Below are 12,884 nucleotides of genomic sequence, written 5' to 3'. Positions count from 1 at the left end.
AGATTAATATTAACTGTACTGGTTTGTTTGTTCACCAATATCTCCCTCTAACCTAAAGCTAGATTGTTACACTCCCAGTGACTCTTTAGTCCCCTACTTCCCCTTTCAATGACGAAAGACTATCGATCTGCAACCAGCCATAGCCTTATCATTATAAATCTTCCCTGTAATGAACATGCTAGTTAGTGATGGGAAAGGTTGTAAGACACTTGTAATTAAATACTCTGCTCTCTTGTCTGAGGATGCATGAGAAGCATATATTATGGGCAAAGCCTTTCATTTTGGGATTTTATTTGTTTAAATAAAAGTATTTATTGGTGTTCATTACAAAAATTAAAAAACAAGTGAAAATCAGTGCATAAAATTAACTTAATAGTTTTCTGGGTAAATACAAAGGTGGTTAATATTGAGGACAGAAAAAAGCAACAAAGAGAAAAGGAAGAGTATTTAATGTAAAAGCAGTTTCAGGCAGTGATGTATTTAATGAACTCTACGTTAACAGTATGTATACATATGCCCATGCAGGCATGTGTCTCTTCCAATACCTTGCCTTACTTTAACAGACAACCTCACATATACACTTAGGTGGATGTGTTTAGGTTAATAATAAATTAGTCTAATATCATGGATTGGATTTTTTTAAAAATAACCAAAATTCAGGTGAAAATCAGTAAAACCTTTTGTAAAACCTGGGGATGTTTTTGGTAAAATTTGGTTTAAAAAGAGAAAGAAGAAGGGCCTTAATTATGGACTAGTGAATGAAGATAGTAAAACTGTAAAATGGATGTACTTTTTTGGCAAAAAAGTGAGTTTCTCACACAAGGGTAAAAACTGCAAGTCTGCTAGGTCTGACAAACTAAGGCATGCAGGATATTCTCCGCCCCCCCCCCTCCCCCCCCCGGCCAAACCTCTCCCCCATAAACTTCAGTCTCATAATAATTCTTTTCAGGAGTTCTCCAGAACCACTTGTGGATTAGTGTGCTTCTCCCCTCAGAATTCTTGTAACCTCTGAACTGATAAACTGAGGGATGTACACTGCACCAAGCATGGAGCTGATACATGTTTCTCTCCAGCCCTGTTGCAAAGCACACGTAGACTGCGAATCTTTATCTGCTTCTCAAAGCACAAGAGGCAGCCCAACCTGGTGCTGCCTCATACAATGACCTTGTGGCAAAGTTACAATTTGGACCAAGAAAACTGACAATATTTTACGAGAAGAATATTTTCTTTTGAAAATGAGTACTCGGGAGACTTGATCCTCTCATACAGCTATAGTTGTCAGGCTCCCCACTTTGGATAACATGTAAAAGAAGAGGGGTCTGATTCTCCACATGCCACTGTAGCTCCACTGAAGTCGGTGAATCCCCCCCCTCCACACACACACAGAGCGAGCTGACACAAGGGCTATGCACCACTTTAATCTCTCATAACCCCCTGTTCTGAAGGCTTAAGTAGTGCATAGTCTTTATACAGACCCTCTGCACAGGCATGAATTTCACCCTAATAAGAATGAGCAAAACCAGTCACTCTGCAAGTTCTATGCATTCAGGAATGTCTTTGGGTCACGGGTAAACAACCTCATCACTGCCTATAAATAAGGTGCACAGACTTGGTCACCTTTATTCCAACTAAAATTAATAAAATTGAGAACTCGTGCTGCCTTCTCAGCATAGCACCTGCTCTGTAACTGGCTGTCCAGAACTGCCATTTCAATTGCATGTAACGTTAGTTTTCCCTTTTCCGATTTGTTGTGTGATAATGCTGTGGCCCGAGTGATAATGGCCATGTTCTACTCATGGCGTTATTGCATTTCAGAGGTGGGTGAAGTGATTCCTATTTGTAAAATGCTTGGGGATTAAGAGCAGAGGCATTATATAAATGCACATTTATTAATATTAAAACTACTGGTGGGAAAAAGCTACTAAACATGGCTATTTCCATCATGCTAGATAAAATGAAGAAATGTTTTAGAATAAGTCTGATTGCTGCTAACTATTTGAATAGCAAGATTAGTAGTTTACTTGTGGTTTCTTGGTGTTTCGGTTTACTGTGCTACCTATTCCTATGCATGTGAATCACTGTGCTATTTTTGTCTTTCAACCACGTCCATCCTTAGTAGTATGTAACTCCTGTGTGCTCTCTGGCTCCATCTACACTGCCGTTTCCTCCATATTATGAAACTTTTCTTGAACAAACTTTAATTTAAATAATTCCGATGGCCGGTGCATCATTTTTTAAATAGGTATTTTTAAAAAAAATAATTTTGCCAAAGCTACTTTTTAAAGATATGTTCTGTCCATGCCAGCTAGCATTCCAAGGTCAACAGAAGTCATTCCTTAGACATGCATATAAACTGTAGCGCAGATGGGGGATCCTTGTTTCTCTAACTGATTTTCATGGCTCTGCCAGTGACATCAACACTGGCATTTATTTGGAGCTGAAAGAAAGGAGAGCAGGGAGAGACAGGCAAGATTGCTGTTGAGATGAATTCCTGTCTGCATCCTATAAAACTTGCCCATACCGGTATTGCCCTGGCCTCTTCTTTTGTCATTCAGTGTTGAACCCATTCTAAAACAATATGCATTTCCTCACCTTTTGGGGGCGAAGCCAGACTTTAAGGCACCTGCTCCCCTACTTGGTGTAAACTTTGCTTGTGCCAATCAGAAACAAACACAAACAGGTTTTGGGCCCCATCCCCTATGACACTTCTATGATGTCATAGTTGGTACTTTAGGCCTGCCTGCCATGTGCAGGCAGGGAGAGGAGAAAGAAAAACGAATCCTGTGTATCCTGTGTACACCCGTAACCGAGCCTGATCACCTCGAAGCCTCTCTCTCAGCTCACGTGCTTCAAACAGAGCTTCTACGTTTGCCGGTCGTTATGCGTTGGTTTGTATTTGTAAGTATCAGTTATTACTAAATGCTGCATCTTTGTTTATAAATATTGTTAGTAGATATTTTAGTCATTGCGTGTTTTAAGTTTCATTAACTCTATTAGCTAATCATACGCTCCTCCCTTACCCCTTGTAATTATCCCCAGTAAAACTTTAAATTGATTAATTTTAGTGTGTGTGTGTGTCTGCAGTTTGCATCGTGACCCATACTCTCCTTGCATCCCTTACCAATATAGTCTGTTGCCACGTGCAGCCTGGTAAATAACAGGCCTGCATTTTCTTTCGCCCCTGCGAGTCCGTGGCAATCTACAATTGCCTTTAAGGACCCGATTCTGCAAAAAGAACTGTGCAAGTTGACTTTTTGGTTGTGCAGAGCCCTACAGAATCCACACGGGCACAGAGGTCTGCTCATGTGGTTCTATTTATCACATTCAAATAGACTTTGAAAGGCAAGTAATGAATGTGCAGTATCTAATTTGTTTATTATAAACAGGGCCTGACCAAGAACCACAGATCCAAGCCACATCCTGTCTTTAGGGAAATTTGACTCCAGATCCAACTGCAAACTTCACAGCTTGGTTCCGGCTCTACTTTTTATTAATAGCAGATACACATTTGAACTGATACCTCAAACACAGAGTTCCTGGTGCTCTGCTTGATCATAAAAGATTGCATGTGGAAGTCTGGAAGAGAGGTGTATTGTCCTGGTCTTCCTAGCCAATATTTTCCCCTCCTCAGTCTGTTACATTGCATACTGTGTGCCAGTGAGTCATCATCTTCTCTCCTTACAGCTGGCTATCTTTCAGTACGTGACGTTTTGGAGGCTATTAAAGGATGAAAGGTCTCACATAAACGTTCTATTAAATTATTTTATAGTATGCTCTGTATACAAGCATAACAATGTTAATGATAGTCATATCTCAGATTGAAGTTTTTATTTTTCTAATCGCTGGTCCAAGATGAGAGCTCAGTCATGTATTGGTCCTGAAACGCCAAGATTTTCAAAAATGAAAGTCTAAAAGTTAGGCTCCTAAACTCCCATTTAGGCCTAAGTAAGTGACCTGATTTTCAGAGGAGCTGAGCAATGCCATGTCCCTTGGACTGCAACAGCTGACACCATTTAGAATATTTCTAGCCATGACGGTTTCGGAGGTATTGCCCCTTAAATGTAACACTGATCTCTTGGTGTAGCAATGGGGGTTTTTGCATTGGTCTAGGACCATCTGTAATCACCTCAGTACACATTTTGTCAATGGCTCAGTTTATTTTTTATTTTATCCCTTTCACTGCCACACATATTAAGTTTCACATACCACCAGCAATCCTCACTATGTTTATCAACAACGCACACCCCTAGGCGAGCTTGGGGAGACCTGCTAGAGTTTTAAACCCCTGCTGAAAAAACATTCTAGGGAAACTGATCTTTTCTGGTGGCAGGCAAAACAATTATGGAGGGGAGAGATGGGCAGAAGTATCTTTATTCCATCCCATCTACGTACTGAAGCTGCCTTCAAATCTTTTGACTATCTTAGCATACCCAATCATTATTATTAATTTATATGGCATCATAAATGTGCATGGTGCTTTAAAATACAGATACAGGCAGACTCCATGCCCTAGAGAATGCATGGTCGAAAGCCCTGCTCCCGAAAAGGAATCCGCATGGGCATAAGGGTCCACCTACATGGATCTCTTGGCAGGGCTGAGGTCTCCGTTAAGACCATAAAGAGGGGAAGAGGAATACAGATGGAGTGTAAATGTCTGCAAAAGCCAAACTTTTGGTAATATCTATTGTTATACCCCTGCTCCTGGACACTTTTGACCTAACCTTGATAGCAACCCCTCTCATTATTAAAATTTCGTAAGGAAATGCAGTTCTGTAACAGACCACTCCCCTTCCTGATATGAATAGTCTCACTACAAGTTTCCATGGCCTTTTCTGATGCCCAAGAAAATCATATTGCAGTGCTGAAAAATTATCAGTTACATATATGATCTCAGTGTTGTGCAGTGAACTGCCAGTATGCGAGTTAGTGACTCTGGAGAGAGAGTGGCTTTTAAAAGATTCCACACACTGCGGAACTTGAAAAATATCTGCTGTTTATTTTTGTATTGTCATGCAGCATAATGAAATTTCAACCAATCTTCCATGCTGGGATACATCATTAATAGTGATGTTCAAAAATATCACTCTTCTGAACTTCCTCTTGCTAGATTGTAGTTTAACAACAAAAGGTAGTAGGTTACTTTTCTCTTTGTGAGATAAAGTTTATTCCCCCACGCCAACTCTACTAAAAATAATAATGGGGAAATACAAGTTTACCTTCAAACTTATTTTTGAAAAAATCATATTTGAGCAGTGATCAAGCACAGAAAATATTAAATCTTGTATAGCCATGACTGGGTAGGGGAAAGGATCATAATGGAAACTGTTTTGCAATCTTAATTATAATGATCACTATCGAGAGCTAAAATAAAGAAATGTATACTAAAAAGCAATCAGCATGTTCAAGGACCTGATCTGTAAATACTTAACTAATAATGTTCACACATGCATACAAGATCAGGGTGTAAATTATTATCCTGCCTGATAAAAATTCCACTGTACTGTGTTTCCAAAGTAGTCCATAAATAAAAGTTAAATGATTTCAGCATTATATATTTTTAATTATTATAAGTCAACGCTATGCTCATTTTAAATGCTAGATGACTGACAATTTTAGGTTTAAGACTAGTATGGGATATTTCAGAACAATATAAACAAATCAAACTTTGCTCTTGTGGCTTAAAATGTAATCTACGTGTCTCATCATTATCGCAGCTCTGAAATCAGTCCCAATCAACTTTCCTGTAGATTATAAAAAAAAAATGATGGGGTGCTGAATATTATGGTGTGTAATGCAGTTGTTTTGATTATATACATTTATAGAATAAAACTGAAATGGAGTAAGAGTCCATTGGAAAACCCAAAATAAACTACAGCTTCAGAAATCAACATCTTTCTCTATCTTTGCTTGTTATAATATTGTCTACAGAAAAGGAAATGCATGTCTATAAATATGAAGACTATTATGTACATGTAATATTTATATTATTTTGTTAAAGAGTCTATTTAGTTGAATATATATAAATAAGAATCTGAAAGCAAAAAAAAGTAGTTTCAAGTATGGGAACTATTACTCTCTGATGCAACAGAAGAAAGTGCCAAGAGATACTCAGACTTTGTTTACACACAATCTTGACTGAAATAACTAAATCTGTTTTAATTCATACCTTTAGTTATTTCAGTGCAAATCTGTGTGTGGATACTTACTTCAGAATAAGAGTTTCTGATTTTGATTTTGCTTAAATTGGTAAAAAAAATGACTTAAACTAAATTGTAATGGGACACTTTTATTCTGAAATAAAGGGTGCATAGGACTTTCACTAAAATAACTAAAGGTGTGAATTAAAACAGATTTAATTATTTCAGTGCAAGTTGGGGTGCTGCAGACCAGCCCTAAGGAACAGGTCTCAACACCTGTAATGAGTTACAACACATTTCTCAGAAAAAGTTAATAATTGAATGTAGCTGCTCGGATTGTGCACCTTACCTGGTGCTGTGCACGTCTGATAGATAGAAACCCTTCAAAGTACAGGGGCAGAGCAGTAATCCTCTGTCTCTCCTGGAAGATTCGTCGTGGGGCTGGTTCAGGGATTTTCACAGGCTCAGCCATCCTGCTCCCTCCCTATCTGCTGAATTCTGGCTGTATTCTTTTCCTCTGTGTATTCTTGTCTGCTTATCTTCAGCCTCTGGCAAAGGAAAGCTCACCCCGGTTTGAGAAAATAAGGTGACGGTACAAAGAGGAAGTCTCAGTAGTTATTTTTAAATAAACAACACACCACACAGACCCCTTGCTCACTGTATAATATGAAGAGGAACAAGATTAAATGGATTAAAGGGAACTTTCCTAGCACGCTATTTGTATGTTTCCATCCTGCAGACCAAGGTTCACAATCACAAATGATAATTATTCCATTTCTTACCAGGATTATCATTACTGGATTTAGTTGGGGATCTGTCAGAGAAACCTCCCTCTCACAATTCACAGACTCTGAAATCTTTACAGGTAATCTGCAAAGAAAGAGAGATTGTGCCTGTTTGCTTCTGAAATGTTTGTTTTGGCTTTTTAAAATTCCACTTGGCTTTTTACATTAAGAATGTCTGACAATTCCTTTTGCTGGAGATCTGGTGGAATTCTGACCTAAGAGTGATTGAGAGAAGAAGGTATTTTTAGTGAAAACTGCTGTTTTTGTTGTTGATGCATGTGTAACTCAGATTTCTGACAAACACTTGGGGGAAAAACTTTCTTTGTGAAAAATCCATCTTCCCCAAAAGTTCAGACAGGGTGTGGGAGAGCTCCCTTTCCCAAGGTGAAATTCTGGCCCTATTGAAGTCAATGGCAAAACTCTTGTTGACTTCAACAGGGCCAGGATTTATCTTCAGGTCTGTGTCCCTTCCAGAAATCCTCAAGAAAGAACAGGGACAGCAAGACACTGGGAGATTTCTATAGGTAACAAACAAGCAAAACGTATTTGAAAGCGTGCTCTATAAAAAGGGAACACATTTCTTCCTCTTATTCTTGTGGGTTACTTTCAAGGCTCCTTTTCTGCTTCCCTGCAACTTTCACGCAGATCCAATAGGGCTTTAATATATGTGATCTGCTTGCAAGGCAACTTGTAGACTGTGAAATTGCTAGGCAAGAATAACACAAAATCTCGTACTTCTCAGAACTATGTGAAAGTAAAACATCTATTTTTACTCTGCAAGTAATGACTTCTTGGAAAAGTCCATATTATTAACTTTTTGTAAGAATTTATTAGATGGCAATTTTTTTTCCAATTGTGCTACTTTTGGCATATTTTTGTAGTAAAATGGCAGAACTTGACTTTACTAGGACAATTCAGCAATGGGGCAAGATATACACCATTTTTGGGACATTCAGTAGCTGAAGAGGGGCAGTTACTATACTCCCAGCCTTGGAAAGCCAGCACAGTCTAAACTCACCATCAGTTCAAAACAGAAATCAACATGTAATAACTGATGCAGTCTTACTACATTGACATATTACAGAATGATTTAGTGAAGGTTTTGACCCCATAAGATTTTATATTTCCACTCAGAGGTAAACCCTTGAGGTCTAAAGCATTACTATCTAAATAATACTAGACCTAGCTGATCACTGTGCTGCAGCTTATGTGGGTGTTTGTCTGTACATCATGAATGGAAAACGGATGTCAAATGCTAGTAAATCAGAATGGTAGCATTATACTCACATTGCAAGGATGTGAATGACTGTATAAAGTGTAGGGTGCTGGAGAAACAGTTCCTTTGTTTATTAACTCTTAAGAATGCTTCTTTTTAATAAAATCACCGGAAATAGCATGTCACATATAGTGTAAAGATTCTGACTCTTTAATCACCACATCTCTGTAACAGGGTGTTACCATATTAAAGTATATCAATGTGTGATGTTTCTCTAAACAGAAGCTTGCTGTGGAAATCTTGTTTTGTCACTGATATTTAAATAACAAGGATTTGTAAACCTCTTAACTATTCCTAAATAAATAATGTCTCTTTTTTTAAATTACTTTTTTGGTTGTATTTTAAAGTGACTGTTTGTTCTCAGTGAGTTGCCTTCCCAGCTCTACAGCAGTGTGACAGTTTCCCTTTCGAAGTTTTCATCTTTTTTTTTTTTAACACAAACTGTAGGATACGTTGTACCATTTAAGAGGTGACATTTAGACCTATTTGAAGCTTCCCTTTCTTTTGAGATGTGCCATTTATGATGAAATGTCATCCATGATACCTTTTCCACTAGGGAAGGTAATTTTCACAATGAAAGAACTACAGCCTGTTCCCAAAAACTTCTTGTGACTTTGTTTTTATAAAACTAAACAAAACAGCAACCAAATAAACCCCAAATAAATTCCAGGCACATCTGCAATATTGTTTTATATTTTCATAAAACTTAGATTTTTCACTTGAGGCATCTGGCTCTAGAGGATCCCCTCAAAACCTCTGTTAAGATACTAACCTATTCTGCATTGCCCTACGGCCATTTTACTCCACTCCAGTGGAGCAAAGGTACCATGAAGACAGCAGAGCTTTTTACCAGGGAATATCACTAGCACAGATGTTTCTCGGATGGCACTATAATGGCTCTCTGCAGCTCCCTTTGAACTCCAGTTTAGAAGGAATGCCAGGGCTATCACCACAGTGCCATTGAAATCCAGCTATTTTTGGCTGCCGGAAGGACCCCAATGGGCTACTCCAGCCTCAGACAAGTTAGAGTATCTCTGAGGCTGAAATTAGAAGACTTCAAAATGTCTTTACTTTTAATTTTTTTCCAGAGTCTAGTGTGTCTATATGTACATCTACCTATGCAAATCCCATTACAACACACATTTTTAAGCAAGATGCAATTTTCTGGGACAAGTAAAATGTTTGAGAAATTGCCTTTATCTGAATACTTGATGTGATTGTGTGTCAGTTATGCCAATGGAGAAAGATGGTAGCGACTGCCAGAGTCACAGGGCTGATGTCTGGTTGATGTTTGTGGTCAAAATAGTAATGTACTGTTAGACTGTGAATTAAAAATAAGCCAGGCCTGACCATACTCTTATTATAGTGCCATCCGAGAAACATCTGTGCTAGTGATATTCCCTGGTAAAAAGCTCTGCTGTCTTCATGGTACCTTTGCTCCACTGGAGTGGAGTAAAATGGCCGTAGGGCAATGCAGAATAGGTACACTAGAAAAGAGGATGTACTCAGCAGCACACAGCTGGAATGGATGAACAGCTGGAGCATGTGGCTTCTGCCATAAGCAGACTATGCAGCTTGTTGCCAAAAAGGGACCACAATGGTCAAATGACAGATCTTCCCTGTCCCTCCAATTTCTATGGGCCAAATTTTCAAAAATGGCCTCTGATTCTTCAGTTTTTAGGTGCTCGCTTCTAGCACCAACAGCCTAGATTTTAGCAAAGCTAAGCACCAGCAGCTTCTCTGAATCTCAATTTGAGTGATGGGTGCTCAGTGCTCCTAAAAAGTCAGGCCCTTGTCTCCAGAGCTGGGCACCCAGAAAATGAGACACACATTTCACAGCACTTAACAAAACAAATAATAAAAACATGGGCCTCAAAGCTAGAATAGCACCTGTCCCATGTTAGGCAGCCAATACGCAGGAGTGAGAATCTTGCACAGCAAGTATTGTATCTTTAGAGAAGAACGCGGAGTACTTGTGGCACCTTAGAGACTAACACATTTATTTGGATATAAGCTTTCATAGGATAAAACCCACTTCATCAGATGCATGCAGTGGAAAATACAGAAGGAAGAGTGATATATACAGAGATGAAAAAATGGGTGTTGCCATACCAACTCTACCCACCTTCGTGAACTGCTTTGGGTTCTCCAGATGAAAACCACAGTCTATTAACCACATTTCTCCAGGGGGCCGACGCAGCCACCCACAGATTCTACAACCGGTCCGTAAACCACTGACTGAGGGGGTCAGGCATTGGCCATGGGATTCTAGCCTTGGCTCTGCTGCGGTAGTTTACTATTTACCACACGGCTCAGAGGGGCTGCGAGTTCACGCCAGACTAGCTTAGCATGGGTGAGGCACCAAGAGGGTGAGTGGGGCGTAGGCCTAGGAGCTTGCGAAGGGATGGCATATGACTGCACAAGGGCACGGCGTGGGGTAGCAGTGTGTGCGAAAGCGGCCAAGTGTGAGTAAAACGGGTGGGTGAGCGCAGGCAAGGGAGTGGCACGTTGGAAAGGGTGGGCATAGTTTGAAAGGTGTGAGGGCTGTGGGCGGGGAAGAGGGGGGGGCTGGTGTCTGTGAGGCAGCGAGATGTGGGACAATGGGTGGGTGGGTGGGGAAGAGCAGAGGCGTGTGGAGCGGGCACGCAATGAAACCAAGCCTGAGTGCGCAAACGCGCCGAGTGTGAGGGAGGCTGGGTGTGCAAGAAGGCAGGCCGGGGGGAGGTGTGCCCAGACGGCAGGGCTGCGTGTACAAGGGGGCGAGGCAGGAGCGCGCAGCCCGGGCAGAATGGGGGCCTCCAGGGCGGAGGGCGGCGGGGATGTGACTGTCGTGGGGAGCGATGCACGGGGCCGCGCGGAGAGCGGGGGTACGAGCAGGTGTGCCTGGGGGCGGGGGCGCGCGCGGAGGGCGGCGCGGATACGTGAGGACGTGCGCGCGGGAATCTGAGATAGAGGCAGGTGTGCCTGGGGGCGGGGGCGCGCGCGGAGGGCGGCGGGGATACGTGAGGACGTGCGCGCGGGAATCTGAGGTAGAGGCAGGTGTGCCGGGGGCGCGCGCGGAGGGCGGCGGGGATACGTGAGGACGAGCGCGCGGGAATCTGAGGTAGAGGCAGGTGTGCCGGGGGGAGGCGGGTGCGCGCGGAGGGCGGGGCCGGGAGGCGGGTGTGCGAAGTCGCTCCCTGTCTCTACTCCCACCCCTCCCGCCTAGGGCCGCCCACTCTGTGGGAAACAGAGGCTCGTGCGCAGGCGCAACACCCACCAGCAAGCGGTGAGGAGGGGACGGCTCTCTATGACGCACGCCCCCGTTAACCAATGAGCGTTCCCTATCCCCTCCCTCAGCAGGAGCGCGTGCGCAGCGGAGGAGACCCGAGTTTTCAAATAGCCGGAGCGGAGACGGGCGGCGCGCGCGGGCGCGCACGGGCGCGATCTGGACCAGCAGCGGCGTAGGCCTGGGGCAGCGCTGACGCCGACATGGCGGAGCCGCTGGTGAGAGAGCGGGGGGAGGGGCAGGGTCCGCGGGGGGAGGGTCTGGGGGTGCCTCGGCCCGAGCCTGGTTACTGCTTGTGCCCCCGCTCCCGCCTTGGGGCTGAGCCGAGGATCCTGGGCGGGGGGTGGTTTCCAGGGCAGGATGCTGGGCGGGGTTGGGGAGGGTGAATGTGTGGGGATCCTACCTGCATATAGTTATTTATTAGGTGTGTTACGGTAGCCCAGAGGCTCCCCCTGGGGGGTAGTTATTTATTAGGTGTGTCACGGTAGCGACCAGGAGCCCCACGAGGGGGTAATTGTTTATTAGGTGTGTTACGGTAGCACCCAAGAACCCCACTGGGGATAATTATTTATTCGGTGTGTCACGGTAATGACCAGCAGCCCCACTGGGGGTAATTATTAGGTATTTTATGGTAGCACCCAGGAGCCCCCTCCGGGGGTAGTTATTTCTTAGGTGTGTTACGGTAGCGCCCAGGTGCCCCCTCCCCAGGGCCGATATTTAGGTGTATTACAGTAGTGCCCATAGGCCAGGGCCCCATTGTGCTAGGCATTGTACAGATACAAAGCTCGCCCCCCATGCCCTATGGAGCTGCCTGCCTAAGCATACGGCAGTGGGTGGAGCCAATAACATGTGGGTGTTAAGGTGGTGTGGGCTGTCCACTCTACCTGTGGCACAGGCCAGCACATCTTCCCTGCAGTCTCTTTCCTGTTGCAAGTGGGCTGATGCTGCCCTGTGTTGCAAGCCAGGTAGATTTTCCTGGCTTCTTAGGGCTTGTCTACACTACCCGCTGGATCAACAGGCAGCTATCGATCCAGCGGGGGTCTCTATGCGATAAATCGACCGCTGAGCACTCTCCCGTGGACTCCGGTACTCCATCAGAATGAGAAGTGCAAGCAGAGTCGATGGGAGAGTGTCAGCTGTCAACTTACCGCTGTGAAGACATTGTGGTAAACAGATCTAAGTATGTCAACTTCAACTCTGCTGTTCACTTAGATGAAGTTACCTATCTTAGATCGACCCTGCATGGTTGTGTAGACAAGCCCTCGGTCTCCTGTGTTGGGGCTCTTTGTCTCACACAAGGGGATGTTTAGAAAGTGCTTATCATCCAGAAATCTTAATATACTTGATAATCTGTTTTTTAGTACTCCCTGCTGCAGCAGGATCCTCATTAAACTCAACAGTTCCCAGCAGTTACTGTG

The 12,884-nt window shown here is 43.1% G+C and overlaps 2 protein-coding genes across 9 annotated transcripts in view; one reads left to right on the top strand and one right to left on the bottom strand.

Moving 5' to 3' along the window:
* The window catches only part of STAP1 (signal transducing adaptor family member 1), a 42,156-nt gene extending 31,011 nt beyond the window's left edge, over positions 1–11,145 (bottom strand). The window contains exons 1-3 of one of the 7 annotated variants that reach the window (XM_045019617.1): positions 10,324–10,366; positions 6,920–7,007; positions 6,487–6,685 (exon numbers count right to left, since the gene is read on the bottom strand). In XM_045019617.1, the coding sequence (XP_044875552.1) occupies positions 6,487–6,609 (123 nt within the window). In that variant the 5' untranslated portion in view covers positions 6,610–6,685; positions 6,920–7,007; positions 10,324–10,366. Of the gene's footprint in view, positions 1–2,521; positions 2,577–6,486; positions 6,792–6,919; positions 7,008–10,323 lie in introns of those variants that run through there. The other 6 variants (XM_045019620.1, XM_045019624.1, XM_045019619.1 and 3 more) reach the window with 6 other exon arrangements.
* A 299-nt stretch (positions 11,146–11,444) lies between these two features.
* The window catches only part of CENPC (centromere protein C), a 74,187-nt gene continuing 72,747 nt past the window's right edge, over positions 11,445–12,884 (top strand). Inside the window, exon 1 of one of the 2 annotated variants that reach the window (XM_045019615.1) lies at positions 11,445–11,684. In XM_045019615.1, coding sequence (XP_044875550.1) covers positions 11,670–11,684 — 15 coding nt within the window. In that variant the 5' untranslated portion in view covers positions 11,445–11,669. The remainder of the gene's footprint in view (positions 11,685–12,884) is intronic. The other variant, XM_045019614.1, reaches the window with a different exon arrangement.

The sequence above is a fragment of the Mauremys mutica genome, chromosome 5, assembly GCF_020497125.1.
Source record: "Mauremys mutica isolate MM-2020 ecotype Southern chromosome 5, ASM2049712v1, whole genome shotgun sequence".
Lineage (NCBI taxonomy): Eukaryota > Metazoa > Chordata > Testudines > Geoemydidae > Mauremys > Mauremys mutica.
This window is presented reverse-complemented; position numbering and strand designations above follow the sequence as displayed.